Consider the following 26,897-nt stretch of genomic DNA (forward strand, 5'->3'; position numbering starts at 1 on the left):
GAAAAGGGGATCTGGCACCCCATTCCCACTCAAACCGTCAACCTGTTGGCTCATGCGAGTCCATGGTATTCTTCAGGATGGAAACACAGAATCTATGCGTACCACATACCCTTGTGCATGCCACAATCAGTATAAGGCTGACCTTTGTCGACCCTCTCAAATCCTAGGTCCCTAGGTAGCCCAACCTTGAGTCATCAGGGCCCCATGGAGGAATCTTCAGGAACCCCTGTAGTCACACATTTGTCAATGTGCATTCTTCTGCGTAAACCTACTGGTATTGGCTCCTTCCTCCTGATTAACTACATTTTAAATGCAAAGCACATTTTAAGGAAATTAAAAACATGCATTCCAACATGTGTTTCTCTTGTGTAGTACATTACAGTATATACAGTATATACATATATTGGTCAAAGTGCATTTTCCACTTTCACACCGAAGTTTGTGTGTACGTTGCAGCAATTGAAGTGACATGAACGACATTCCCTCAGTTTCATTGACTTTGTCTTTTTTGATTTTTATTTTCTTCAGCTGTGAAGTCCGATCTGGTCCCGAATTCATCACTAGGTCATATCGGTTTTACCACAACAACACGTTCAAAGCCTACCAGTTCTATTATGGTGGAAACCACTGTACGCACCCCACCTATACCCTGGTGATACGAGGCAAAGTCCGTCTCCGCCAGGCTTCGTGGATCATTCGAGGGGGCACCGAGGCTGACTACCAACTCCACAACGTGAAGATCATTTTCCACAGTGAGGCAGTGGCGGAGAAAATGCTCCAACTCGTAAATAGAACTTGCCCAGGCTTTGTTCCAGGTGAGAGCGTGTGGGAGCCTGATGTGGCATATGACTTGTGGAGAGAAGAAAATGGCTGCGAGTGCGCTAGGGCGTTAAATTTTGCTATGCATGAACTTCAACTCATCCGAGTGGAGAAGCAGTACCTGCACCACAACCAGGATCATTTGGTGGAGGAACTCTTCCTTGGAGACATCCACACTGATGCTACGCAGAGGATGTACTATCGGCCATCAAGTTACCAACCTCCACTGCAGAATGCTAAGGTATGTTGCTGCGGGTGGGGTCTTATAGCAGTGTGAAGTTTGGGATCCCGCACTGGGGGACAACAGAATCACCTCAAGGATTTCTGGGTTGCACAGAGCAGGAAATGGGGCCTGAAAACTAAAATAAATTACATAGTGAAGTGTTTTTGAAAAACAGGTGCCCACTTACATAATTACACAGGTACAGGCAATGTTGCACCAGTACTATATGGTTTGTCACTGTTGTTTATTTATTTTATTGATAAAGTTTTATATAGCGCAAACTTGACCCAAGAGGGTACAGAGTGCTTTTCATTAGGAGTTTTGCACCAATATTTGCATCAATAAACCATTGTAAATGCAGCAAATGCAACATTTGTAGTGACTGGCCAGCACAGTGCAACAATTGTATTATACATTAACCAGTCAGCAAAGATGTTGTTTTTTGGTGCTTTTGCTCTTGAAGTGTGGTAGAAAGAAATAAGGTGCTCTGGAAACATATCAGCTTTTCAGTACTCCCTACTTTGAAGTATCATTGGTCACAGATGGTACTCTTGGGCTCTTCCATTGTAATGAAATAAGAATGGGTGCACTTGCTACTATGTGATATATTTGCCGTCCTTGGGCTGAATAATTTGTAACAATAAAAGAGGTCATGATACTAATCGTTCAGGATCTTATTCAAAAAGGGGGTTTTCCAGCATAATTGGAATTTATGTGTGCAAAAAAATGGATCTGCGGCTGAAATTCCCCGTCCTTGAGTCACAGACTCCATATTTTGGTCAGATGGTTGTTTACAGTTTAGTAGGCTCGGTTTAACAGTATTAAGGTTGCACTGGCGACAGTAAGGGGAAATCAATGTGCACCAATTTTGCAGCTATGTATGAAAGTAGTGTTTGTATCAAACTATAGTTTTGAATCACTTTAAAAGTAAAACATGATGCAAACTAATCTTACACTTTGTGCTGCGTCTAGAAAAGAAGAGAAAATTAATATATGACTTTATTCCGTGTGTATTTCACACGTAGAAACCTACTGCAAACTCAGTTTTGTTGTTCAAGTTCCAAGTTTACAGTGTTAACACTCTATTACCTCCTCGTTAGTCTTCCTCGCCACATGACTTACATAGTGAGCTTCAGCTCCACGACAGAACCCTCCAAAGTAAAAAAAAGCCTCCCGCCCCTCCCAACATGGCCGACCAGTCACCCCTGACCTCTATAAGAGGCGGGCCGGCCCAACCAACAGCCTGTTTTTTTAGTTCTGCGCTGCAGATTCTCCAGAGCGTATGATCAGGTAAGTTGGGCTGAGGTCCTGCTCCAGCAGGTCCCGGTGCCCTGGGGGGGAGGCCCTGCTCCAGCGGGCTCACACTCAGGTTCCCCCGCCTTGTGGCCCTTTTCCTGTCCATTTGGATTCCCAGCTCTACTCTGGTGGCTCTGGGCGGGCTCTTGGGCTTCCTGCGCCCCCTCCGTTTTTTGGCTTTATGTCCTGCTTTAGCGGGCTCTGTGTTTAGGCCCTGCTGTCACCATGTGGGACGGCTGGTGGGCTCTGGTGGGGGGTGCTTTTGTCTCCCGGTGGCTGCTCTCGCTGCTTATCCGGGTGGGCGTTTGTGTATGTACGGCAGTTTTGCTTGTCTTACTGCAGTGTTTCACTACGTCAGGTCACTGCTGTTTGTGCCGCTGCTTTTACACTGTTTGAGTCCCCTTGGGTTTCACTCCTCAATCCCTGTGGCTTCTGTAGTCTTCGGGCTGATGTGGGGTATTCCCAATCCCCCAATGCAATATTGGGGGTTTTCCTACGCTTACAGGGCATCTCCTGGGGAGTTTAAAAGTGCCGGTTTTACGGCCCCCATGTCCCGGTTTCCGCGGCTTACCTTTGGCAGTCCTCAGCGCTCCGGGGTCTTCTCGGGTGTTTTACGGGGGTCTGCTACGCGGCGGGTGCCGTTTTTCCTCTTGCACGCCTCCGTGGGATGAGGCCGTGCTGTCTCGTCCTGGTTCGGCCATTAGCGGCGGGCGTTCCTCGCCGGTTCCGTGTGGCGGGGCCTGTCCTCCCCCGGCTTCCCATTCAGGTGCAGCGGATCCAGCGGACCGGACTGCCTCGTTTACGGCTGCCGTGGTGGTACGCTGTAGCTCCGCGTTTGCGTGCTTTCAGGGTCATGGTGGCCCTGTGCTGGGCAGCAGGTACGCTTCCTCCGGTGAGTATACTTTGTTTGTTTTCCATGTGTGTTTTTCCATTCTGTCCCCGGCACCGCCAGACTTTTGGGCTGCGCTGGGCCCTCCCAGCTTTTCGTTCCTACAGCTGGTGCGGTCAACCTCGATACTGGGGTGCCGTGTTCGTGTCTCGGTGGGGGCGCTCTTCGTCTTGTGGTCCTGGGCTGCTCACTGACTCTCTCTAGTGCCCGTGAGGCACACTATGTTGCCTTTGGGTCCAGTTCGCGCTCTAGACTACTCTGGGTGTTGTGGACGGGAGTGGTTGTTTCCACTCTTTTATGGATACGAGGCATCGCACATTTGTTGTGGTGAGTCTGCATTGGCCGCCCTTGACGCTGGATGGCCTGGGTTCCAGTCTTGATACCATCGCGCTCGCGGTTTACGTGTCTCTGTGCTCTTCGCTTGATCTCCCAGTATGGTGGGTCATTGTTGAGGTGTCCTATCTCTGCATTCCGCTGTGGTGGCCTGTGTGCATTAGCCTCGGGCTTTTCTTTCATCTGTGGATGTTGTTTGTAGGCCTTGTAGCAGTGGACGTCTGTTCTTCGGTGCCCGGATTTCTTTCTGGGAGTCCGTGCTCGTCAGGTTCCCATGTTGGTTGCCCTCTTACATGCACTGCTTGGTGCAGTGTTGGGCCCTTCCAGTTTCGTGGGGGTGGTACTCAGTTCCTCTTTTTGGCCTATATGTTTTTCCATGTATATGCTGGTTGTTCACGCATTCTTGGGCTTTTGGCTTCCTTGTCCTTGCTGGATCAGCTGGCAGTTCCTTCCTGTGTACCCCTGTCCCCTCCTGCTCTCCGCTGTTGTGCTGGGTCTGTCCTGGTCGGTCCTGGTTGGTATGGCCTTCAGGGATTCCGAGGCTGTGGGCGCCTGTATGTCTGATGGGGCGGTCCCCTGTTTGCTCCTGTTCTTCCTTCTGTTGGGCTTTGGCCTCTGCTCCTGTTCCTGGTGTCGGACCGCGGCGGTGGTGTTCCCTACCCCCCAACCTTCCATCACTGGGCATAGCAAGCTGGCTCCTGAATTCTTGCAATATGGTCGTCTGGGTTTTCAACAAGACGCTGCACTTTCTATGAGATGTCGATTGTCCTTCCGCCGGTGGGATGTATGAACGATGTAGTGTTGCCCTACCTACGTCATCTGACGAGGCCTGGTTTGCAATTGCTTCTATTATGGTGAACACTGCAACTTTAACTTTCTGTGCCGTGGCTCGGCTGGCGTCCCTTGCTTCCTCCTCATCGCGCGGTCACGGTTCTCAGCTGGTACATTTGGTGCATGTTTACTTCTCTGGCCTCTTTCTGGGGGTTCTGGTGGTGCCAGTTTGCCGGTTGTGTTCGGTGTTGTATTCCCCACATGCTCCTGCGCACACGTTGTGACTGGTATTGCCTGGTGTTTTTTTTCCTGGGTGGTGTGCTCCAGTTTTCAATGGATTTGGGCCCGGTTCTCTGTCCTGGGGTGTATGCATGACACTGGTTTCATGCACTCCTGGCTGTTTGGGTCCGGTCCCACGAGCTATGGCTCTGTGGTTGTTCTCCACTGTCCGTTGGGGGTCCTCCCCGTCTGGTTGGCCCCGTTGCTCTGTGGGTTTTCCCGACTTCGCCTGTTCCCGTGGGTGTCTCTTCTCTTGCCCCGGTGGCTCCCTTCTCGCCCTCTCTGCCAGTACGGCTGGTGGTCTTTGTGTTCTGGTCTCCCCTTCCCGGGTGTTGGCGGCCTTTTCGGCCTGTAGGGCGTGCTGGGTCGGTTGATACGTTTTTTTTTTTGGCATCTGTTGGCCGTTTCTTGGCTTGTTTTTGCCCTGCCCCGTGGGGTCTTCTTGTTACTCCCCTGGGCAGTTTGTTCACTGCCTCGTTCTCTGGAGTGTTTGCGGGCTTGCCTCGGTCACTTTCTTCCGGTTTGTGTCCCTGGTGCTGGCTTTTTTTCTGCCTTCTTTTCGGGCTCACGGCTTTGCGCCTGGGCTTTTTGGCCTGGCCGGGAGCTTTGTCCTGTTGGTGGGGCTCGCCTGGGGGCTTCCCGATTCTGCTCCTGCGGATGGTGGCTCTGGGTGTTTTTTGCTCAGTGGCCCGTGTTGTGCCTCTGTGGGCGCTGGCTCGCTCGGGCCTGGCGTTTCGCCTCCTGCCGCGATGTTTTTATTTCTCCCTTGGCGATCGTCCGGGGTTGCTGGTTTTCCCAGTTCTCTTCCCCGGTCGGGGCCCAGCGCTCCCTGTGCGGATTGGATCCTCTCCTTCTTTGTCCCTGGTTTTGGGGTACTGGATCTTGCCGGCTTGGGCTTGATCCCTGAGGATGTTGGCATTTCTGTGACTCGTTCCGCACAGCTCTTCTGTCTTTCTCGCCTTTTGGTGGGTTGCTGCCTGAGGCCTTGCCCCTGTGTTCACTCCGGTTCCTGTCTGATCTCCGTTTTAATCGGCTGGGTCGGTCCTGGGTGTTGGTTGTGTGTTTGGCCTCCTGGGTCTTCTGTACGCGTTTCCCCCGTTCCCCCTGATCCCTCGGGTCCTCTGCGAGGTTCGCTTGGACAGGGCCAGGGTGCTTCTGGTGGTTCCCGGCTGGGTCCGCCGCCCCTGGTACCCTCTCCTTTGCGGGCTGGCAGTTCAGGCCTACTGGCCGTTCCCGGATCTTCCTTTTCCTTTGAAGGGCCCCCCGCTCCAGGTGTCGGTGTTGCGCCGGCTCCATCTGCTGGCCTGGTTCTTGAGCGGGTGTCTTCTGGAGTAGTGGATTTGCTGCGAGGGTCCCGCAGGTCTTCTGCCTTATATTCCTATGCCCGGCACTGGCCTTCTTTCTCGCGTTGGTGCGGTCTGCAGGGTGCTGTCCCCGCCTCCGTGGATCCCTTGCGGGTCTTGGATTTCCTTGCTGAGGGGTTTTTCCTTGGGCTTGGCCCTTTCTTCCCTGAGGGCCCAGTGGGCGGCCTTGCGGGCCTTCCGCAGTCAGGTTTTCGATGGACTGGATTCCCTGGTGGCTCGTTTGCTCCGGAGTTGTTTTCTCCATCGCCCTCGGAGGCTCTACCTGTCTTCCCCTTGGGTTCTCCCTCTCGTTCTACGAGCCCTTCGGGGTCCCCCCTTTGAACCCCTGGCCTCGGTGGCTATGCGGTTTCTCACCTTTGGGTTGTTTTCCTGGTGGCCGTGGTGTCTGCCGGGCGGGTGGGCGAGCTGGGTTCGTTCCTCCGCTCCCCTCCCTTTCTTGCGGGTTTTGCCGGACAGGTGGCTTCTCCGTAATGTCCCCTGTTTTCTTCACAAGGTTCCTTCCCTGGTGCACAGGTCTCGGGAGGTGTCATTGCCTTCTTTCCCTCCCGACACGGATCCTTCCTTGTCCTTGCTGGATGTCCGGCGTGCTGTTTTGATTTATCTTGAGCGAACGTCTTCCCTTTCCCGGTGTGATTGCCTGTTCGTGTCTTTCGGTCCCGTTCATTCTGGCCGCTGGCCCTCTCTTGCCACCTTGAGTCGCTGGCTTAAACGGGCTATCATGCTTTCCTATGCTTCACTGGGTTCGGTGGTACCGGCGGGGGTCCAGGGTCGTTCCACTAGGAGTGTATCTGTGTCCTGGGCCTCCTTCAGGGGTGTCTCCACTGAGGAGTTTTGTCGGGCGGCGGCGTGGTCGTCCCCCCACATGTTCATGGATCACTATCGCGTTGTCTTGGGTGGCTCTGTCCCTGGGGTCTTCGCTGGGGCCGTGCTGAGTGCGGGAGCTGTGGCTCCTTGATGGCCTTTTCTTTGTGTCTGGATTCAGGTTTGCTGGTATTCCTGTTTTTCTTTTCATTGTACTGCATTGACCTTGTATTGGTTTTTCTGCATCACCGTGTGGTGTTCTTCTTGTGGTCAATGAAGCCTTTTGGCTTGGGTATTTGCTCACTATGTAAGTCATGTGGCGAGGAAGACTAACGAGGAGGTAATGCCCCGGTTACTTACCGGTAATCTTCATTACTCCGAGTATAGTCTTCCTCGCCACATGAGTTCCCTCCCCCCCTCCCTGTCTGGCTATCGGCTTCATTGTTTGCTTGGTGGTTCCGGCTGTTGGTTGGGCCGGCCCGCCTCTTATAGAGGTCAGGGGTGACTGGTCGGCCATGTTGGGAGGGGCGGGAGGCTTATTTTACTTTGGAGGGTTCTGTCGTGGAGCTGAAGCTCACTATGTAAGTCATGTGGCGAGGAAGACTATACTCGGAGTAATGAAGATTACCGGTAAGTAACCGGGGCATTACACGTTCAATTTTAGTTATAAAAAAATAATATGTTATACGTGTTTTACATACATGTTACTCTAGAGCCAAAATCTTTCTGTATCATGGAATGGGGGAAACACTGTTTACTTTGTTAACTCTTCCAAAAGCATTATGCCACACAGGTTTGCCCTTTTTATTGGACTGGTGCAAAGTTTCTGTATTATGGGAAAAGTCCACTGAGTCAAATCCAGCGACTTTGTTGAATTGTATGGATTGATGAGTGTTTGGAGAGAGCCATCAAATCCTTCATAGCCCTTTGTCCAAGTAGGGAAGCCAGTGCCAATGACAACATCATCTCTTCCGGCTTTTAAATGCGCCTAGGTGAGGCCAGCCCGCCATGCTGCTGAGCCGCGTGTGGCGTTGCCATGGAAAACAAACGTGTGGCCAGAGGTCTCCACGGACTTGGAGTCATGCAGGTTACTGATGATCTACAATTTATCAAAAACATACACCGAAAGAAAATTGAAAACATACACCAAAAGAAAATATTAATATGCCACAGCATTCAGACATATTTGTATTGAAACACTTGGCCTCAGTTGCCATATTGCAATAACAGCCTTAGCAGCCAAGCATACAACGGAATGCACAGAATAATTTAATAGCCACACCGATGAAGGACTGCCATAAACAACTTCTTGACTGGGCTTATGACACCACTGCAGCTAGTATTTCACAGTTGATGTTTTTTTCTCTTTCCAGTTGCAAAGAGGGAAAGCACATCTGATACTTTAAAAGTGTGTTTAAATGATATGGGCAATGATTCACCTATTTTTGCACCTGTTCTGTGCCTGTTCTTTAGGTCTGGCCTAGATACAGCTGTACCTCTCTTTCCAGCCTCATGTCATCAAACAGTTCCTAAATAAACGACATCGTTCATAGAAGGTTTTTGGGTCAGCCCGTTCATCCTATGGTCTGTTCAGATGCCTTTCACATTTTACTCCTAACCCACTCTAACATACATCTTAGGAAAATGGGTAACCTTATTTCAAGCATTGGCTCTTTTGCACTATGAGTGATGGTATGTTCACTGATCACTTGAGCTCACTCTCGTAAAAAGAAGAGTATTTCAGTGCCAGGGCTGGTCAGCTAATACTTTACTTTGCTAATGTTTTTATCTTTTCATTTGTAGTCAATTCTTTCATCCTTTTGGGTTTAAAAAAAAGATTTCATTCTACAGTTATTAAAAGCCTATAGTACCTTTTTGTTGCACCAATATTAATCATATGTTCTTGTGCTGATCTAAGTACACCTGTCAGCTAGAAAGCACACATACCGTTCTATATAATTGATTGAAAAAGCTTTATTCGAGTTATACACTCATAAAAGCACACACATATAAATTCATACGTTTTTTTTTTTAAACTTCAAACATTCTGTTACAATAAATTTATAATTGAAAATACATAATACATAAGCATTAAAATTATTGCCAATTAGGATAAAATAAGCTTTTTCATAATATGCGAAAACTAGATGCATGTTGAGGTATAGAGACCTCCGCGTTACGGACCATTCCCAAAATTTATACAATAAAAACTCATACCATACATATTAGCCGCATTTTGTAGTTAAAATTCATACCGTTCTATTAAAATGTTAGGCATGAGAGATTCATTTTTAAATGTAACATTTTGCTGAAATCATATGCTTGCCACGTTTAGACAGCAACAATTTTTCTTTTTTTTTTTGCAAACACTGCCTGGGGAACACATGGTGACTGGTGGAGGTAGCTTTAAACATTTATTATGATATAACAGTTCATTTTAAAAAAGAGTGTGTTTCCCTCCTAATGAGTTGATGTGAATCATCCCCACAGACTACAGTGAACCCTGCACTTTCAGACCCTTATCCCCTCTTTGGCACTATGTCTTCCTCAGAGGCTTCAACAGTTTCAATAGCTGGTCACAGTTTGTAGGCTATTGGCTCTTGTGTGTCTGAGGCACTTCAAATTCTTTTGACTAGTGCTCTCCGACTCGCTGAACTGATAAAGGCAATGTGCATGTTTTATAAAGCACACACTTACCAATGGGCAGTGCTTGATTTGTAAAATAAGTGCCAGTGTCCACAGTTTTTCTTTGAAGCCTGCAGCCAGTACTGATGAATATCGGGGCTGCCGAATACGAAGGCTGCGTAGTCATGATAACACCTCATGCCACTTCCTTTCACCACCATACACTTCCAGCCCCTCTAGTACAGTCTTGCAGGGTCTTTTTCATCCAGGTTTCTCCCTTCTGTCACTGTTTTTCTGTCTTTCTCTTCCTCCTCCTGTCCACCTTTTGTATTTTTCCCTCCGCTGCTCTGGGTCAAAGTCTGATGAAGAAAAGTGAGTGCATGTCCCCACAAATGAGTGGTTGTGGGCCCAACCTCAACTATCGGCTCATTGCACTGCCTGTGGGCCTTCCTAGCATTAAAAGAATAACAAAGCAAAGAAAGGTCTAGGGAATAAGAAGAAGCAAGGGAGAATTTAGCTTAGAGGGCAAATCTGCTAGAATTATTTGCTGTGTTAGGAGAAGGCGGACAAAGCATCTGATCTCCTGCATGGGGGACAGGATATTGCCTGGTGCGTATAGTACAAGACACATCACTTGCACTCTAGCCGTAGAACAGCCTTGTTCACTCACTGAAAGTTCTAGTTACTGTGCAGTGGTGTCAATGACATTGAAACTTGACTAGAGAGGGATGACTACTTTCAGAATCCATTGAGAGGAACAAGTGGATCCTGTTCCATTATGACAAAGCTTTGACCACATAAAATTGGATCAGCATGCCTAGGCTACATCAGTATGCTCTATGGCATGATCCATTGCAATGTAAACACTTTTTGCGTGGCGGCACCAAAGGAGATCCTTTGTTTAACTTCCTGACCTAGACCCTACTCGTTTCCCCTTGTACCACTAAGCCAAAACTAAAACCTCGGCTGCTGAGGCATTAGACATTTTGTCAATACACACTAGGGGGTCCATTAGGATGACGGGCGGACTTTGCCCGCCCGTCATCCTATCGTAAATCGGGACCGCCCGCCATAAGGGCGGGGGTCCCGGGGGTGCCATTAAGATGTGCCCGCCACAGTGGCGGGCACATCCTGTATTTTCAGCATTGTGGCGGGCGGTGCTCTCTGCACCGCCCGCCACAATGCTGAAAATGCACTTTCACATTTTCATTTGCAAAGCGGCAGGCACCGCGCGGTGCCTGCCGCTTTGCAAATGAAAATGAAGGGGGGTACCACAGGTACCCCCCATGTGCACCCCCCACCTGTACTTCACTCTGGGGGCCCGCAGGGGGCCCCCAGAGTGAAGACCGCATGCCTTTCCGTGGTGGCAGCGCCGCCGCGGAAAGGCATCTGACAATGCCCATGGTAATATTGCGGGCGGTGTCTGACAGACACCGCCTGCATGTTACTCATTTTCCGCCGCGGCCGCAAGGCGACCGGGGCGGAAAAGTGGCGGGCGGTGTTTGCCACCGCTGCGGTCCCCCCCGCCATTGTAATGTGGCGGGAGGAAAAGGGTGGCGGGCGGACATTTCTGTCGGGCGGATCGCCGCCATGGCGGAGGCGATCCGCCCGACATCATAATGGGCCCCAAAGTCTCACAAAGCTGTTTTTCGTATAGGTGCATGCTGAATTTGCAGGTTCTTCAACAGCTTTGCACAGTGTTAATACTTGAAAATGTTGGCTTAGTCTTAATCCCAAATGCGGAAAATAAATGCTTTTATCGGAAAATAGATTATGATATATGTTTTTGTGACACAGGACTCAAACTGCACCTCACTGATGAGGACTAACTAGACTAGACTATCATTGGGTTAGCTGTGTTCCTATTAAGTGGTGATGACCTGGCGGATTGGGTTGTACCGTCTGTTCCTGTTGGGAGTGGACCAAGATTGATTTGCATATGGCTAGTCTCTCTGAGGTGACTCAGTGAACTGAAAGCAAAGACCTGGAATGAACTGGAATGCGGCTTGAGCGATTGCCAGCGGCTAGGAGTTTTGCAAGAATTCCATCCTATCCCTTTTGTGTTTTTGACATTTTCATTCTACCTGCCTGTAGGAGACAGGTTTGCAATGTTGTAATCCTCCAGCGGCAGAATTGAGCACTTGCTGTACCCTCTTAATAAAGGCGTGAAAATAGAGGATTTTTTTTTAAGTTGTAGCAGCAACAGTTTTAATAGTGCCTTTCATTGTTGAGAGTGCCTCGGGTAATTGGCTGGCTTTGTTCTGTTATTGTTCAAGGTTGGCAGTGCCAAAGAAATAGAACAAATAATAAAAAATAAAAAAAGCGGAAATAGTGCATGCCAAATGGTTCCTAATTGACAAAGAATGAAAATGGAAGACAGCATTCAGTGAAGAAGTGTCGGTATTTGATATGCATGGAGCAGGGGCGTAACAAAACCTGAGAGGGCCCCTCTGTGTAGTACCTGGGGGGGTCCCACCAGGCCCAGAAATGCGTATAAAAATGCGAGCCCGATGTCTTTTAAAAATAAAGGGCGCCAGTGCAGGGTGAAAATGACTGAAGGGTCCCTTCCAGGATCAGAAGCCTGCCCCCTGCTCTGAGGAGGATGGGGGGCCTCTGTTATGCCCACATCATGAAGCACCAACGCCCTTCTTTGGGGCTAAAATCTTCTACGAAGTACCAGGGAGAGCAAGCTATATATGTGTTAATTTTATCAGTTTACTTGGATGCAAAGGTTTCTGTTTCCGGAGAAGCAGCTGTTTTGATAACGTTCAAACTTAGTACACCTATTTAGCTTTTCAATGCAGAATTATTGTTTTATTATTTTACTCCGAAATTCACTTTTTTATGTTTTCATTTTTCCTTTATACACCTCAGTCTGTTTGGTATTAAAGGTGTGCTCTGTTTTTTTTTTTTTTAATTCCAAGTGAAGCTCTCCCATTTTAGTTTTACCCTGATAACTACTGGACAACTGATCCCATTTCGGGCAGAAACACCTGTTTGCAGCTGAAACCGTGTTTGGTGGGTCAGTGGACTAATGCATCCACCCCAGTAATCTATGTTGACCTCATGGTTGTAGGTTCAAGTCAGGGTGGGTCCACTCAGCCTTTGAGGTCAATAAATGAGTACTATTGACTTTGGTAACAATAGACATCTGTTATTCAGTGCCAATTATTCCCCGATATCTGAAAGTGGGCTTTCCAAATACAAATTTTGGAAGTGTAGCCTCCCAATATTTGCCAGTAAAATCTGGCAAAAATCAGGGGTGGGGACCAGTAGTGGCTCCTGGAGGGAGTGGTGCGGGGCGGAGGAGGGGCAGGGTGGGAGGCAGTAAACTATGGCACACGGCCGAACCGTGGTAAGTACATAAATAAATAAAACAGATTACGTTTTATTTATATACTTACCTCGGTTCGGCCGAGTACCATAGTTTACTACCCCCACCCTGCCCCTCCCCAGCCCCGTCCCACCGCCCTACACTACTCCCTCCAGGAACCGCTACTGGTGGGGACAATAGCACAAAATTAAGTTTAGTGCTGCTTGGAACACGTGATGACGTGAAATCTGCTATGCCCTATTTTGAGGTCTGCGATTTTGAACCGGGTGCCGATTGCAAACACACATAAATAACTGCATCCAACACAACTGGAAATTAGTGGGTGCACTACCTGTGGCCGTAGTTGTGGTCGCATTGTAATCAGCACATTTTTCTTTCTCTTGGTGCTTTCCTATCGCAATTGCTGGTTTCCATTTTTGGGCACAAGTTTTCAGATAACAAGAACATTCCTTGTAAGGTTCGTCTTCCCTACCGCTACTGTACAAGCTCAAGTGAAAATGCAAACTAGAACTACTCAGAAAAGTGAAACTTCAAGTTATTTTTGAGGGTTAAAAGTTTTTTTGTCTGAATAGCCGAACTAAAAGCAAACTTGCCTTAACACAGTATGGTCCCATGTGTCTAGATCCGTGAAGGTGGCATGGTTTGTGGTTGCAGAGTGCCGCTGTGTAATAATTTCACGTTATGAGCATTTGGACAGTTTATTTCTACCATTTGTATGGACACATAGGGGCTTATTTACAAGCCCCTTGCCCCACCCCTACGTCACTTTTCCCATGTTAAAAATGACGCAAAAGTGGCGCAAGGGACTTGTAAATAAGCCCCCATAGTGCTTTGTGTTTCGGTATGACATTTACCATACATGACATTTACTTAACTGTGATTATCTTTTGCTGGAGTCAAGATGGTCTGTTAATATTGGGATTGCTTGATCTGTCTGTCCAATGCACTCTTTAATAATGCATCCTACGGTTACCCATCTGTGTCTGATCCATTCAGGGATCCTCATAGTGCTTTATTCGGTGTGGTTAGTGTGGATAAGTGTGGATGAGTGTGTGTCAATTGGCTTTTTATCGTCCCTTTTGTAAATTTTATGGGGCATATTTACAAGCCCCTACCGCCACAGGAACGTCAATTTTCCAACGTTTCTGTGGCGATAGTGGCTTCGCCTTATTCACAAGGCGGCCTTAAGCCACATAAAGTGACTTAACGCGCCCTGCAAATAAGGCCCCCTTTCCTGCTACACATAGCATGAAAGGGGAGGGCAGTGGGTGTTGCAGTGGTCTGCAGCACACATAGAAGTTACAAATCGCCATTACTGATTGTTTATGTGCAGCAAGGGGCACCTTCCTCCACATAAACTATCTTTCCCAGCGACACAGGCACCCTTGCACAATGGTGCAAGTGTGCCTGTTTTGGCACTAGGCATCTACATTTAGTGCCAGCGCTAAGGGAAAGGCAGGGATGCACCGTATTATCGTGAATATGACACATCCATGCATTTGGAAACTGTCGGAGTGCAGCGTTAGCCATCTTGGCTTAACGCCATGCTCCAACAGTTTCCTAGTAAATTTGCCCCAATATATCTTAATGGTGGGGATTTCCTTTTTTCCGGGGGTCCTTTCCTCTCAGCTACGTCTGTTGCATAAATCTTTACAGAATAGGGGTCTGCTGCCTGTTTGCAACTAAGAAGATTGCAAAGTTGTCAAATAATTAAAGGGGATCATACCCATAAACTGTACAAGACAACAAAAGAGAGGTTAGAACAAGTTATCTGACATTTACAGATGTGAAGCAGAGTGACCCAATCGAAGAAACATTAAGACCCAGAGGTAGGAAGGTCACATTAAACTCTGCCCAGAATATTGAAATGTTACTTAGAAAATGAAATTATTTTGCTATTGAAAAGGCAATGCATTGTTATCCTTTTTTCCTGCAAACATGCTTTTTGGCAGACAGACCTCCATGTTAGAAGAACAGGTTCTCATATATCTGAATGTGTTACAAACTCATCAGACGAAGGACGCCATTTCAATTTACAAACTAATGTACTGGCAGAAGATATACAGGGAACAGTATCAAAAAGTTGTCCTTTCTTTGTGTTGACGGAAAAAACGACTGTATTCATTTCAACTGGGCTGAAATTCTGTTTGTCCTGTAGCATATATTTGTGCAGCTTTCAAGCACCACCTGCATCGTTTATTTGTTAAATATGTTATTAGACATCTATGAATTATTTCTAAGAAAGAGTGAAGCAGCTGGTCCACTGTTAACTGATGCAGTCATTGATAATGCAATAATCATAGGGGGGATTAGATGAATTTCTGAAACAACAGAAATGACATTTGCCAGTTAATGGATAATATTGAAGATATGGGAACTGTGCAAGGGGATGTAGATGCATGACTACATCGGTTGGCACAAGAATTTGCTCTTGTTGCAATTGGCGCGTTAATGGAAGTTACACTACTTTTTGCTGCTACATAAATTAGGAAAATCAATAAAGTGTTATATTAAAAAAAGAAAGTTATGTATGTAGTAATATTTCTGTAACCATGATACCATGTATGCTAATAGAGCTGTATTTATTTACTCATTTTGTTTAATTATTTACTGTTACTTATTTTACGTTACTTTATTATCAGTATATCTGTATATTTTATCTAATCCTAATTTGATGCGACACGTCTTGGTCTGACATCTGATTACTACTGTTTAGTTCCCCCCACCAAACCTATACATGTATACCAACTCTAGGCTTTTCCCTTTGCATAATCTGTATTAGGTTTTTCCTCCATGTTCCTCTTGCTTTAAAAAAAACATTTCAATATATTTCTTTGAATAAAAAAAAAAGAAGATGCAATAATCCGCGTGAAAACTTCCCCTGAATTAGTTGCTTTCCGGTTGTAGAATCCTGTCACCACTAAATGTAAACCTCAGATCCCCATCATGGAAAGAGGTGTTGCAGACGCTGCAGCTCTCAGAAGCCATTGGACACCGCGGAAAATAGCAACCTTAGATAAACTTGTTTTCCTAGGGTCTCAGCGCGTGCTGCAGGTGGTGGTCAAGGATGGAAAAAAGATGGCAGGCATAGGAAGCTAGGGGAAGCATGTGGAGTCTTTCCTTTCTGTTTACTCTTCACAAGACTAGTCAACTAGTGGATATTCCAATCAAGGTTTGCTCTTTGGGTTAAATTAAGAATTAGACCACCAATAAAGATATGTTCCTCTCCCCCACCAAAGAACACGCTGTATCTAAATGTTGAATGTGTTGGCCACAGTCAGTCTTCGCAGAGATGTAATTGGACTGTAATTAAAAGCACAAGATATCTAGATGGCTGAGCGAAGCCAAAGCCACAGGGGCAGACTTAAAAGAAATATCATTGGTTTTCTTCCAAACTGCTGCAGAGATGCTGCCACAAGATTGCAAAATCAAATTTGTTGCCTAAAAATACTACATATGCAGGCAGCTCCGAGCCTAGCTACGAGTCTGAATGTGTGTGGAGGTTCTGCATGAAAAAGACATGTGCTGCAGATCAAAGGATACTTTTTGGAAAAAAATAGTTGCGCTCGAATAATTAAAGGAAAACTAAACTTCACTTTTCAGCGCATGGACTATAAATATTGGTGGTAGAAAGGTGATTTTAAAATACAATCACACCAGGGTATAGGTTGCTCATTCTTTCGCTCCCAAGTGTCAGACGGTGCTATTCTCTCCATAAGTTTGATAGACTGGAATAGCATAAAATGATAACCTGCCCTCATGTTTTACAAAGTAATTTTCCTCCAAATAAATTTGGGAAGAGACATTTCGCCACCCTGCAGTGTAGGCGATTCAGCTATTTGCCTCAGGTAGGTCAGCAGATATCGCTGGCACATACAAATCCAGCCAGAGTGGCAATTGTTATCAACGCTCCTTTCTATGTCTATGAAGTTGACATTGGAATCAGGCAGGTGGTTTGTGGTTCATCAACCACATCTTATCAGCAGTCTACAGACAATCAATCCTGTAGTTTAAACCGCATTCCTCATTTTCCTTTTGATGTGAAGAGCAAGCACAGTACGTTTTCTCTCTGTCGAATATGTCCAGAAACTTGGGCTACTGCAATACATTTCCCATGTGACGGGTTCGTACATTGAATGCCCAGACTTGTCTCTCATTACAGCAATTGCAAACCAAACATGCATATCACAAACTCATAAAATAATAGCAGGGAAATAACATAGGATTTTATTGCAAGTGGAGTTTCTCCCTATTCTCTTAAGTTCCCCATTATCCCAGGCTGGGATGAGTAAAATACACAAAACCAATTAAGATCGTAACACAGAGACATAAAAAGGGGTGTCATATTGGAAAACCGTGTACAGGTGCAAAAAAGAGAAAACACACTTCACACCATTTATGATACATGCACCAATGCAATTATACAAAGATGTATGCCAAGGGCAAACATGGAGAAAACACTGGGTTGTGCTGCTTACATAACAAGACATTAAGAAATCTGAATGTGCCTTTGGAAAGTAGAGAAAACGTGTTTGTTCTGCTTTGATATTTCTTAAAGAACAAAATAGTGCAAAAGCAGTTTGTTTCATATGTTTGCCTTAATTCAAACTGTTATATAATACGACCCAAAATAAATTTGGAATGTTGACTGTTTTCTCCACTCCCTATTGTTCAAGACAAATTTGCTTAATTTTTGCCTTTTTGCAAATGTATTTATGTGCTATGGGATGGTGTGTACCATAACCATGATAGATTCATACTATTTACTTGAATAGCAAAAGTAGTGCAAAATGGATTAGCTTGCTTTTTTGCACTAGTGCAGTCTTCGTGTAATTTGGAGTAATTTGTCATAAAATATAATTGCATACATGCAAACAGGTAGAATTCTATTGGCTAGAATACATATTACGTAGATCAGGATGTTATATCTATAAGACTCCTCTTCACAGTGCTAGAAGTATTCTGTACATCTTCCTTATAAATGCTGCTTCAAAGATAAAGTCCGGAAAAGACCCGGGCCAAACTGAGCATATCGTACTTGGCCCTGATGGGTGCACCCAAGTCATGTTAATGCAAAGTGTTGCAAAGCCACAAACACACTTGTAGTTTGAGAGATGTAAATGTAAATGTAAATGTCAAGGTATTTGTAGAGCGCACTGCCACCAAGCGGTTTCCTGGCACTATTACTCATACTGCTGTGGAACCCTTCCTGGCTTTCCCTGTGAAGTGTCAACACCTGGGCACCCCCAGGGTGAAGCCAGGCATTCTAGCGCTGTTGGGCCGGTGTGGAGGTTAAGCAAGCTATTGCCCAGAGTTGCAGCCCGGGGCCCATGATTAGAATAGGCACCGAGGCGAGAATTGTCAGGTCCGAGTTAATTGAGCCCAAGACCCGCCGAGGCGGGAATTGAACCCTGGTCCCAGGCCAAAACTCTGCATCAGGGTCTGCCGCTCTAACCATTGAGCCACACTCCTCCACCTTGTAAGGTGGAGGAGTGTGGCTCAATGTAAACACGCATGGTGGCATGGTGACGTCCCAGAGTGAAAACATATGCGCACAATAAAAATCTAATAATGTAAAAAAAAAGCTCTCATAACATTTACTAAGGTGGTAACCATCTAAACTTGAAAGAAATGAATACTGGGATGTGAACGAGGCTCAGAGGCGTGTAAAATCTCACACTTGGCAAGTGAGCCAAGCCTGGAGCGGCAAACAATAAGAATCAAAATGCTATTTTTGTATAGTAAGTAAATGCTAAAATATGCAGGGAAATGCATGGCTCACACACTTCTTTCCATAAGAAATCACTGTTTGTATATCTCATGTACTCTCGTCCAAAGCAAGCAAACATGGGAAATGTACGGCAATTACATTTAAAACGTCTTATTCCATCCTCAGTCATTTTGCCATATCAAAGACTGTCCAGAATCCAACAAATTAATTAAGTGATTTACAAGGAGTGCATGCACCTAGCTAGTCAACTAGACCAAGTGACAGACATACATTTCAAATACTAGAAGTCAGATAGGTGAAATCAAAGGGGTAAACAAACAGCAGCATGGGGATATGGCCACCTCTAATTGAGGACTTTGGGTCTAGGAAATTTCCTCCTCAAGACTCTCTCCAAGTGACATTAGTGACCCTAGAGCCTTGCATGCACATCAGGGAAGTGTTAATGTGAGCGCATTAACAATTTTAGCAATCAGCAGAGGAGAGCACAAACTAATTTAGAAATCAACCAAAGATAGCACATTCTGCCATCAGTCTTAGCACAAACAAATGTCTGGCAAAGCATCACTCATCACGCAGAACATAATTAGTCTCAATGTTACCACCACTAGCCAAACAAATGACGAGACGAGAAAGACAGAAGAAAATGTCCACTGTAATGTTCAGCAGCAATAAGAATGGCCAACATACCAGCACCCCCAAGCCTGCAGATCTTCGTCTAGAGTTCCCACCCCGGAATCAAGGCACGGGGTCTAGGTGTGGTGTGGTGGGCAACTTTTCAATGAGCGATAGCCTCAGGATCTGGGAACAAACGCCCAGGGAGTCAAGATGGCTGCTTAAAATACAACTTTCACCCTCCCGGGTGGCAGCGTGCAATACAAATACTTATAACTTAACACGGCTGGAGGTCTGCAGCAAACTCTATTGCCTCATGTGTCCCACATCCCCCTTTTTTCCTAGAAGAACTTTAAAACTATTGCAAAGTGGTGGGAGCATTGCATAAAACCCCCAAATGTAATAAATGAATAACTAAATAAAGAAACAGAAGGCACACAAATGCTTAAGTAAGTAGGTAAATAACTTCTAAGGAGCAGCCTGGTTTTACCATAGCAGCTTACGAGGTGGCTATTTCTACCAGGGTTGCCACGTTTAAATATCTGTGGCAAGCGGCACTGCAATAGCCTGCACGGGACAGTGGGCCCCTTCCTAAAGAAATGGACAAAAACATTGTTGATCAATGGTTTAGAATCTTTTCTTACTTAGACTAATTAATGTTAAAACAACCCAGGTGTGTCAGTTAAGAAATCATACTGTTTCTGTAGTTTGTGTTGTCTCTAGGACATGAAGCCTTTTGTTGGGGTTAAAACCTCAGCTGACTGAGACTGTTTGCCCACATGCATTGGTCTGCAAAACCTTTGTTCTCTCTCACATAGATGCCACCTAGGATCAGCATAGCCAAGGAGACAGGCAGCTGACTTATAAATCCCAAGTATTGGGCGCAGATGACAAGAAGCAACTCCAGCCTCCATTTCAAAAGGGGGAATACCACCACTGATATGCGAAAACACTTTGGACCGGATTACTCAGACTGCACCGCTGCGGGTGCCATTTGACCGCGACATTTCCAAATTATATAAATCAAACTTGTGTATGTTAAATATTATTTTTACAATAGCCACTGGACAACAAATTGTTGTTTTTGCGCTTGTCAAAAAGTGGAAATGTCAGAGCAAAAGTGCAGCAACATCCTTTTTTTAATCCATAAAGTCAATATTATTTAAAGGAATTTGAAACTTCCATACTGCCAAGCATATTTTAAAATGTTGCAGAGAGACAGTAAAGGTTTTGTTAACAATATTTATAAAGACAGTGTAGTCCCACAGAACACAATATGTAATAAATGCACTTGTTAGTGGCTCTAAATCAGTAATAGAAAATGAATACAATAGTTTAGTGTTGTGGCTCATACATAACACTATTCAGAGCAAAGACAAGAGGGATGGAATAGAGGGGTGGAATTCAAAGCTGACCACTCTTGTTTTTCAGAGAGTCAGCCTGCTTTCAGCCGATCAACAAAGAAAGGCCTTAGTTAGATGTTAATTCAGCTAGATGAGAGGCATCAGAGGCGACAGACAAAGGCTTACATCATGGCAAACAGTGGTGATTTCTAATGGGTCTGACACCTTTTACACCTTGTGCTAGACAATGGATTCGTGATATTGAATCATTAGCAACTCATAGTATAGGGATACCTTCAACCGTTGGCTTTCATATAAGAGTTAGCGGTTTCTCAGTATCTCATGAGTTTAGTGTCACTTGTGGGCATGAAGTTATGCCCTACATGGGACCAGGATCCAGTGCCTAATTTGTGCCACTGGTTCTGGTGGTGGGCAACAGCATCCTGTCTTGGGAAACAGGACTTAATTTTATCATTCAGCATTCATCCAGCACAAGAGACAGAAAGGCAGACAACGGAGAACCAAAGGAGGGAGAAAATATAGGAAAACAGTGACAAAAGGAGAACGCATGAAGGAAAAAGAACCTGAGACGTAGAAGACAGGAAGTGTAGGGTGGTGAAAACAGAGGCATGAGAAGGAATCGAGGGTTCGCAGCCATGGTATTCAGCAACTGTAATACTCAGCAGCTTCAGTGGTGGGCTCCTAAAAATGTTGGGCTCTTGCACTTTTTTTTAATAACTTAATCATTGGGAAACCTAGGTATTGCACATACTCCAACAGACCTCAACGTCTTCTAGCTGATGTCTAAAGGATGCCTGTTGCTTATACAGATTAAACTATCTTGACCTGTTGAATGTTCTTTCGTCTACGCCTATTGTATTTTGTTTGTGGAAGAAGCATCTCAATTTACTCCAGCAGCATCTCTGGTTGGCCTGGTACTAAAACAGCCCCTCTCCATGATCCTCCCCCTGCCATTCACCATCTTTGCAGGTTCCCAGTATGTTTTATCTTGAGATCTGCAGACATTCCAAGACACAAAGGTAGTTACACACTCAGCCCTACTCCATAGCAGTAAACATCTCCACAAGTTACTACTCAATCTCTAAAAACTTTTGGGATAACACTTATCCACCCCAGATTGCAATAATTGAATGCCTCAGATCTTTGCCTTATGTCGAATGATGCTCTTAAAAAGGTGTGATCCTATCTTATTATTTCTTATCTTAGTATCTAAAATGCTCAACTTCATTTTTAAATGAGGAAATGATAAAGCAATAATAAAAACCATGTTTTTATAACACATCATGGCAGCCTCAAAGCATTGCCAATCAAATGTGTCATTGTCATCCCAGCCCAATGGCCTTGGCAAACTGGTAATGATGAAAACCTAAATAGATGAGTAATGCCTTTCACCTTACATCTTGCAGATGGCGCCTAGACCTCAACCCACTGAGTTACAATTTATGGCTTTTGTACAGAAACAGATGCGAGAGAGAGGAGGAGAGAAGAGAGAGACAAAGAGAGGGGAGGAGAGAGACAGAAAGATGATGAGAGTGTGGGAAAGAGAGAGAGAGAGAGACTTTCTGTCTGTTAGTGTCACCAGGGAGTTCTACCCTGGATGGTAAAATTCTCTATACTATCTCCTCATCCTTTTCTTTTGGGCCCTTTTTACTGGTTGGAGTCCCAGAGGGACCTCTCCTACCATTTACTGTCAACACGGCCTGCTAGTGGTCATCTTGTAAAGCTAGACACATCTACCTCACCTAAAATCCTCACAAACTGCAGGAGGAAGAAATGAGCAACAGAAGATGACCCCTGAACTGCAATGTGCCAGATATTGAAAATCAAAAACTGGGACATTTACAAACATAGAGGTAGGACTATAATTTTGCTTTGACATATGGACTAAAAATTAACTAATTGATAAAGCTCACTAAAATAAAAAAACACAGATCATGCGGAGAATAAAATTAAACTTTTTCACACAACATTTCCTGCTAAGGGCTGCTTACTAACCCTGCACTAGGATACATGACAACATGTTTTCCTTTGTATTCAGTCGACCCTCCCTGAAAACCTAAACATGCTAAAATTTAGTAAATATACTGAATTTTTCTGAGAGAGATGATTTAAAACAAATTGGGACTGTCCCAGCATATGCGGGACACCTTCTCACCCCACCTAATAGCCAAATATCTCTTCCAGCTTCTATTGAAACCATCAAATCACTGGGGCCTGAACATCTTGTAAAAAGGGCTTGGGTGGGGTGCAGCATCTGAAGAAAATTTAAGGATTTGGAGACTGGAAAATATTTGGTGGGCCTTCCCCTTTAACTGCTTGTGTTGTTCTTAAAAGCAGATGAGTCTGGCTTCTTAAAAGTAAGATTGTTTTGGCCTGTTTGGGCTGGAGCTCATTATTATGCCCCAGGAGAAGAATGGAGGAACACACAGGAGTGTGCAGACCACACCCGCCATAAAGGCATATGTGCGAGTATGTGGTTTCAATGAATGCCTTGGAATGCACAGCTTCTTGGCAGAACACCAGCACCAGAAACGGCACACAACTGCCACTGCTAAAAGAAAACAGGCAGAGCATAATTTGGCAGCAGGGCAAATATAGAAGAGATTGAATTGAGTTTGAAAAATGGATTTATACATTTATATTCTCCGTTTTACCCCAGATAGGTATTTGAAGATTCACTGGGAAAGAATTGCAGTTGGGCTGGCAGGAGATATATTTTTTTACCAAAAGAGGACAAAAGCGAAAAAAAGTATGTTTTATGTTCCCCTCAAACTGTTTTGCTCATTCTTTTTTCAAATTAAGAACATTATTGATGCAGAGCAAAGCTTCAATGTTGCAGTTATTCGTCTTAGTAAAGGTTCTCGGAAGCTCGGAGTAACCTGCGTTCTTGTGCTCTACACAAGGACACATAAGTACCAACATTATAATGTGCAAGCGAGAATCATATTTAAATGCATTGGGGGACAGTGGGCCTGAGTAAGAAACTGTTTGCTAAATGCAAGTTTAACTTACTCTTGCAGTATTTCTGGCTTACTCCTAGAATTCAGGAGTAAGCTGGGAGTACTAAGTAAGTCATTGCAAAATCTTTGTGAAACAGGCCTAGAATGTGTGTTTTTAAGATGAGTGAAAGTGCGAAACATCACTGTGCACTGAGGGGCATATTTACAATTACTGGCGCATCCCTACAAATTAGCAGGGATGCGCCAGTAATTGTGCGCCATGCCTCCGCCACCCATGATGCGCCGCATTTACAATGCGGCGCACCATGGGGCAAAAACTGCACAGATGTGTCACGCATCTGTGCCGTAAAGGTGTCGCATTGCTGGAGTTGCGTCGCATGTGCGACGCAGCTCCAGCAATGCTCTGGGGGGGCCCATTCTACTAATGCTGCATCAAGCCCTACGCCTGCTTCAAGCAGGCGCAGGGTTTTGACGTAGCATTGGCCTAAAAGTGACTGAGTGAAATCTTGTAGATTTCACTCAGCCACTTTTAGGAGGCGTTCCTGCGCCGGAACGCCCCCCCCGCCTGCACCGGAACGCCTCCTTAAGGCGCAGGGCTTTACAACGTGACGCATCTCCCAGATGCGTCACGTTGTAAATAGCCTGCACCATAATGCATCTTTTGCGCCGCCGCTGCGTCACAAAAGTGACGCAACGGCGGCACAAAAGAGGCGCAAGGGGCTTGTAAATATGCCCCTGAAAGTTTTAGTCCCAGAAGGAGGACAAAACTCAGAAAAGCCCTTTCAGAAAGCTATTTTTACACAGTTTTACTGAACTAATGGAAAAGAAATTGTAACATTGTTTTTACTGGCAGAAAGGGTAAAAAGGGACATTTATTTCCTTGGAAAGTGATTGAAAACTCGACTCGATTGCCAACGTCTTGGTTGGGGAGCATATTGTTGATCGCGCACATGCAATGGCATCCAACCTTTGCCTCGGGGGAACTACACTATATGAAGAGTTCACTCAGCTTAACACCGGAAGTGAATGCTGGTCACGCTTGGAACAGGCTGAGACCGCACAGGAAGTAGAAGGCTTGGTGGTGGCTGCCAAATGCTGTAAAGATGGATTTGCACTGACGTAGGGTTGTTCTCTAATGACAGAGTTACACGCGGACGATTGTGAGGTCGTAGATTAGTGGGGTTATGAATATACAGACTGCACATAAAATGATTTTAGAACTGGCCAAGATCCATGTAACTAGTATCTGGGTGAGAAATGAAAGGACTACTGAGAGGGTTTCTAAAACAAAACTTTCCGGAAGCTGAATTAAGTTTCTCACAAGTGTGAAGGTTTAGATCCAGAAGTGTGGTTTACAGTGCTTTGCAGCTAGTGAAGGAATTACTGAGGTTGGCATTCAAAGTCTATCCACGGTGCGTTCAGGGGGTTTGTATTTTCACATGGTGGGATTTAAAAATGTACCAAATATAGAGATATTAGCTGCACCTGTTGTAAGATTATTCTTATTGTCAGGCTCACTTTAGAGTGAAAGGCCAAGGGGCAGATTATCAACTGTTTTGGTGCAAATTAATCCAAGTTAGGTACACAAAACAGGCATTTATAAAAACAAAAGTCAACCCTGATTTACAGAATTATGAATGAGACAATTTTGCTTTTGTATGTGACTCTTATGAATTCGGAAAAGGTGTCCGCCTGGCAGTGTTGTTGCATTCGTATTGTTAGGGGCTAAAAATGGAAATTCAGGGAGGGCGGGTGTCATTGCAAAATAGAGTGAACACCCACATGTTTGTGGGTATATCGGACTATTTTGCAAGCGGCTCCCCACCCGGGAAACACACCAACATAGTTCTATCAAGGAAAGGAGTAAGTACATTTCCTTGTAGGAAATGGGCAAAGACTGAGTGGTCTCATCTGCAGGGCAAATTATTTTCCCTTTTGAACAAAAATAAGTTACACATGACAATGTACAGTTGTATTCTATTTAGGTATGTAGAAATGTAGACCCGATTCCTGCCCACGAGTGAACATTTTACATGTGAGTACTCCTGGACAGCCACAGTTTGTGTAGCTGTTCAAGAGTGCTCTTGGGATTCTTTGGGCATTAAAAAGAAGTCACGCATTTACTCCAAACTGAGGAGGTGCAAAGCATTGGATATGATAGTGGCAAAAGGACATGCACCAACACTTTTAAGGAAAGAAACGGTGAAATGATTGAGTCAAACTGAGGAAACATGAAATGTGGTGACAAGTAGGAGAATGGTTAAATTAAAACGACTGCTGAGGTTTTCACAATTTTTGTTTTACTCACTGTGCCGCTACCAATAAGGACCAATCATATCGACCTCTCAGAACAGGAACTTTAGAGGAGGCGCAGCCTAGCAGTTGGACAAGGACTGTACCTATTGGATGAGGACTGGGAGTGGTTGGCATACTGGTGGATCCCTGTCTGTAGTGGTCCAGTGAGCAAACAAATTATGGATTGGACATTTTTTGTTTCCGCACTGACTGATAAACATTGTGTGATTTCTGATTGACAAACACTGTGGGAGAACAAACGTCGAGTTGTTCCTTTCGAATATAGGGGCATATTATCAAGGACAGGCGATTCATTATCGCCGCTTTTATCGGCAGGAAACTGCCGATAAAGCGGCGATAATGGCCTTGATATTATGCTCTATGAATTCCAATCGAAGCCCATGCTAGATGTGAACACATCTAACATGGGCTTCGATTGGAATTCATAGAGCATATTATCAAGGCCATTATCGCCGCTTTATCGGCACTTTCCTGCCGATAAAAGCGGCGATAATGTATCGCCTGTCCTTGATAATATGCCCCCAAATTCGGAATAAAAATCCCCCAAAAGTGTAAATCCTACCTAGAGACTAGTCATGATACACTGCACTTCACTCTGATTTCATTTGCATCCTATTTTTTTCTACGCTATTGTTATGCTATTGATAATTTAAGGTATGACATGTTTCGACACATGTAACACTATGCTATGTGGTTAGATTGTTCTTCCACCTTGAATAATACACAGCGACCTGTATGGCTCAGCTGTTATAACAACTAAAACGAAAATAAAAGTCTTATGAAGTGAGAAAGCTGAGCTGACGCTCTGCAGTAAAACACTGTTTTCAAGATTTCAAATGCAAAATGTTCTACTGACACCAAAGTCCTTATCAAAGCATTTGGTCCACCTCTCACTGGGATTCAGAAAGTCCCATAATGCAACAGCTAGAATAACACTGGTCTGCAGGGCATTATCAGCGTCTTCACATCCTCAGATACCATACCACGAGGTTACAAGCAATATGGGATTATTCATAACTCCCATAAAGCGCTCTGAGGTCATTTCTTCAGAGCCCCCCTCGGTGAGAGAGGCCGGCGCATGCACAGCCAGAGGGGGGAGTATGCAGGCCCGCGCCATAAATCCCGCCAGGGAGAGTGCTGATGAAACCAAGCTGCCGGCCATGGTGAGAATGGGGTGGTT

At 45.3% G+C, this 26,897-nt stretch overlaps 1 protein-coding gene across 1 annotated transcript in view; it reads left to right on the forward strand.

Annotated features, from left to right (window-relative positions):
• The window catches only part of APCDD1 (APC down-regulated 1), a 90,919-nt gene that overhangs the window by 35,764 nt on the left and 28,258 nt on the right, over positions 1-26,897 (forward strand). The window contains exon 3 of the mRNA XM_086964937.1: positions 529-1,060. Coding sequence (XP_086821063.1) covers positions 529-1,060 — 532 coding nt within the window. The remainder of the gene's footprint in view (positions 1-528; positions 1,061-26,897) is intronic.

This window comes from Lissotriton vulgaris, chromosome 4_1, assembly GCF_964263255.1.
Source record: "Lissotriton vulgaris chromosome 4_1, aLisVul1.2, whole genome shotgun sequence".
In the NCBI taxonomy this organism is placed as follows: domain Eukaryota; kingdom Metazoa; phylum Chordata; class Amphibia; order Caudata; family Salamandridae; genus Lissotriton; species Lissotriton vulgaris.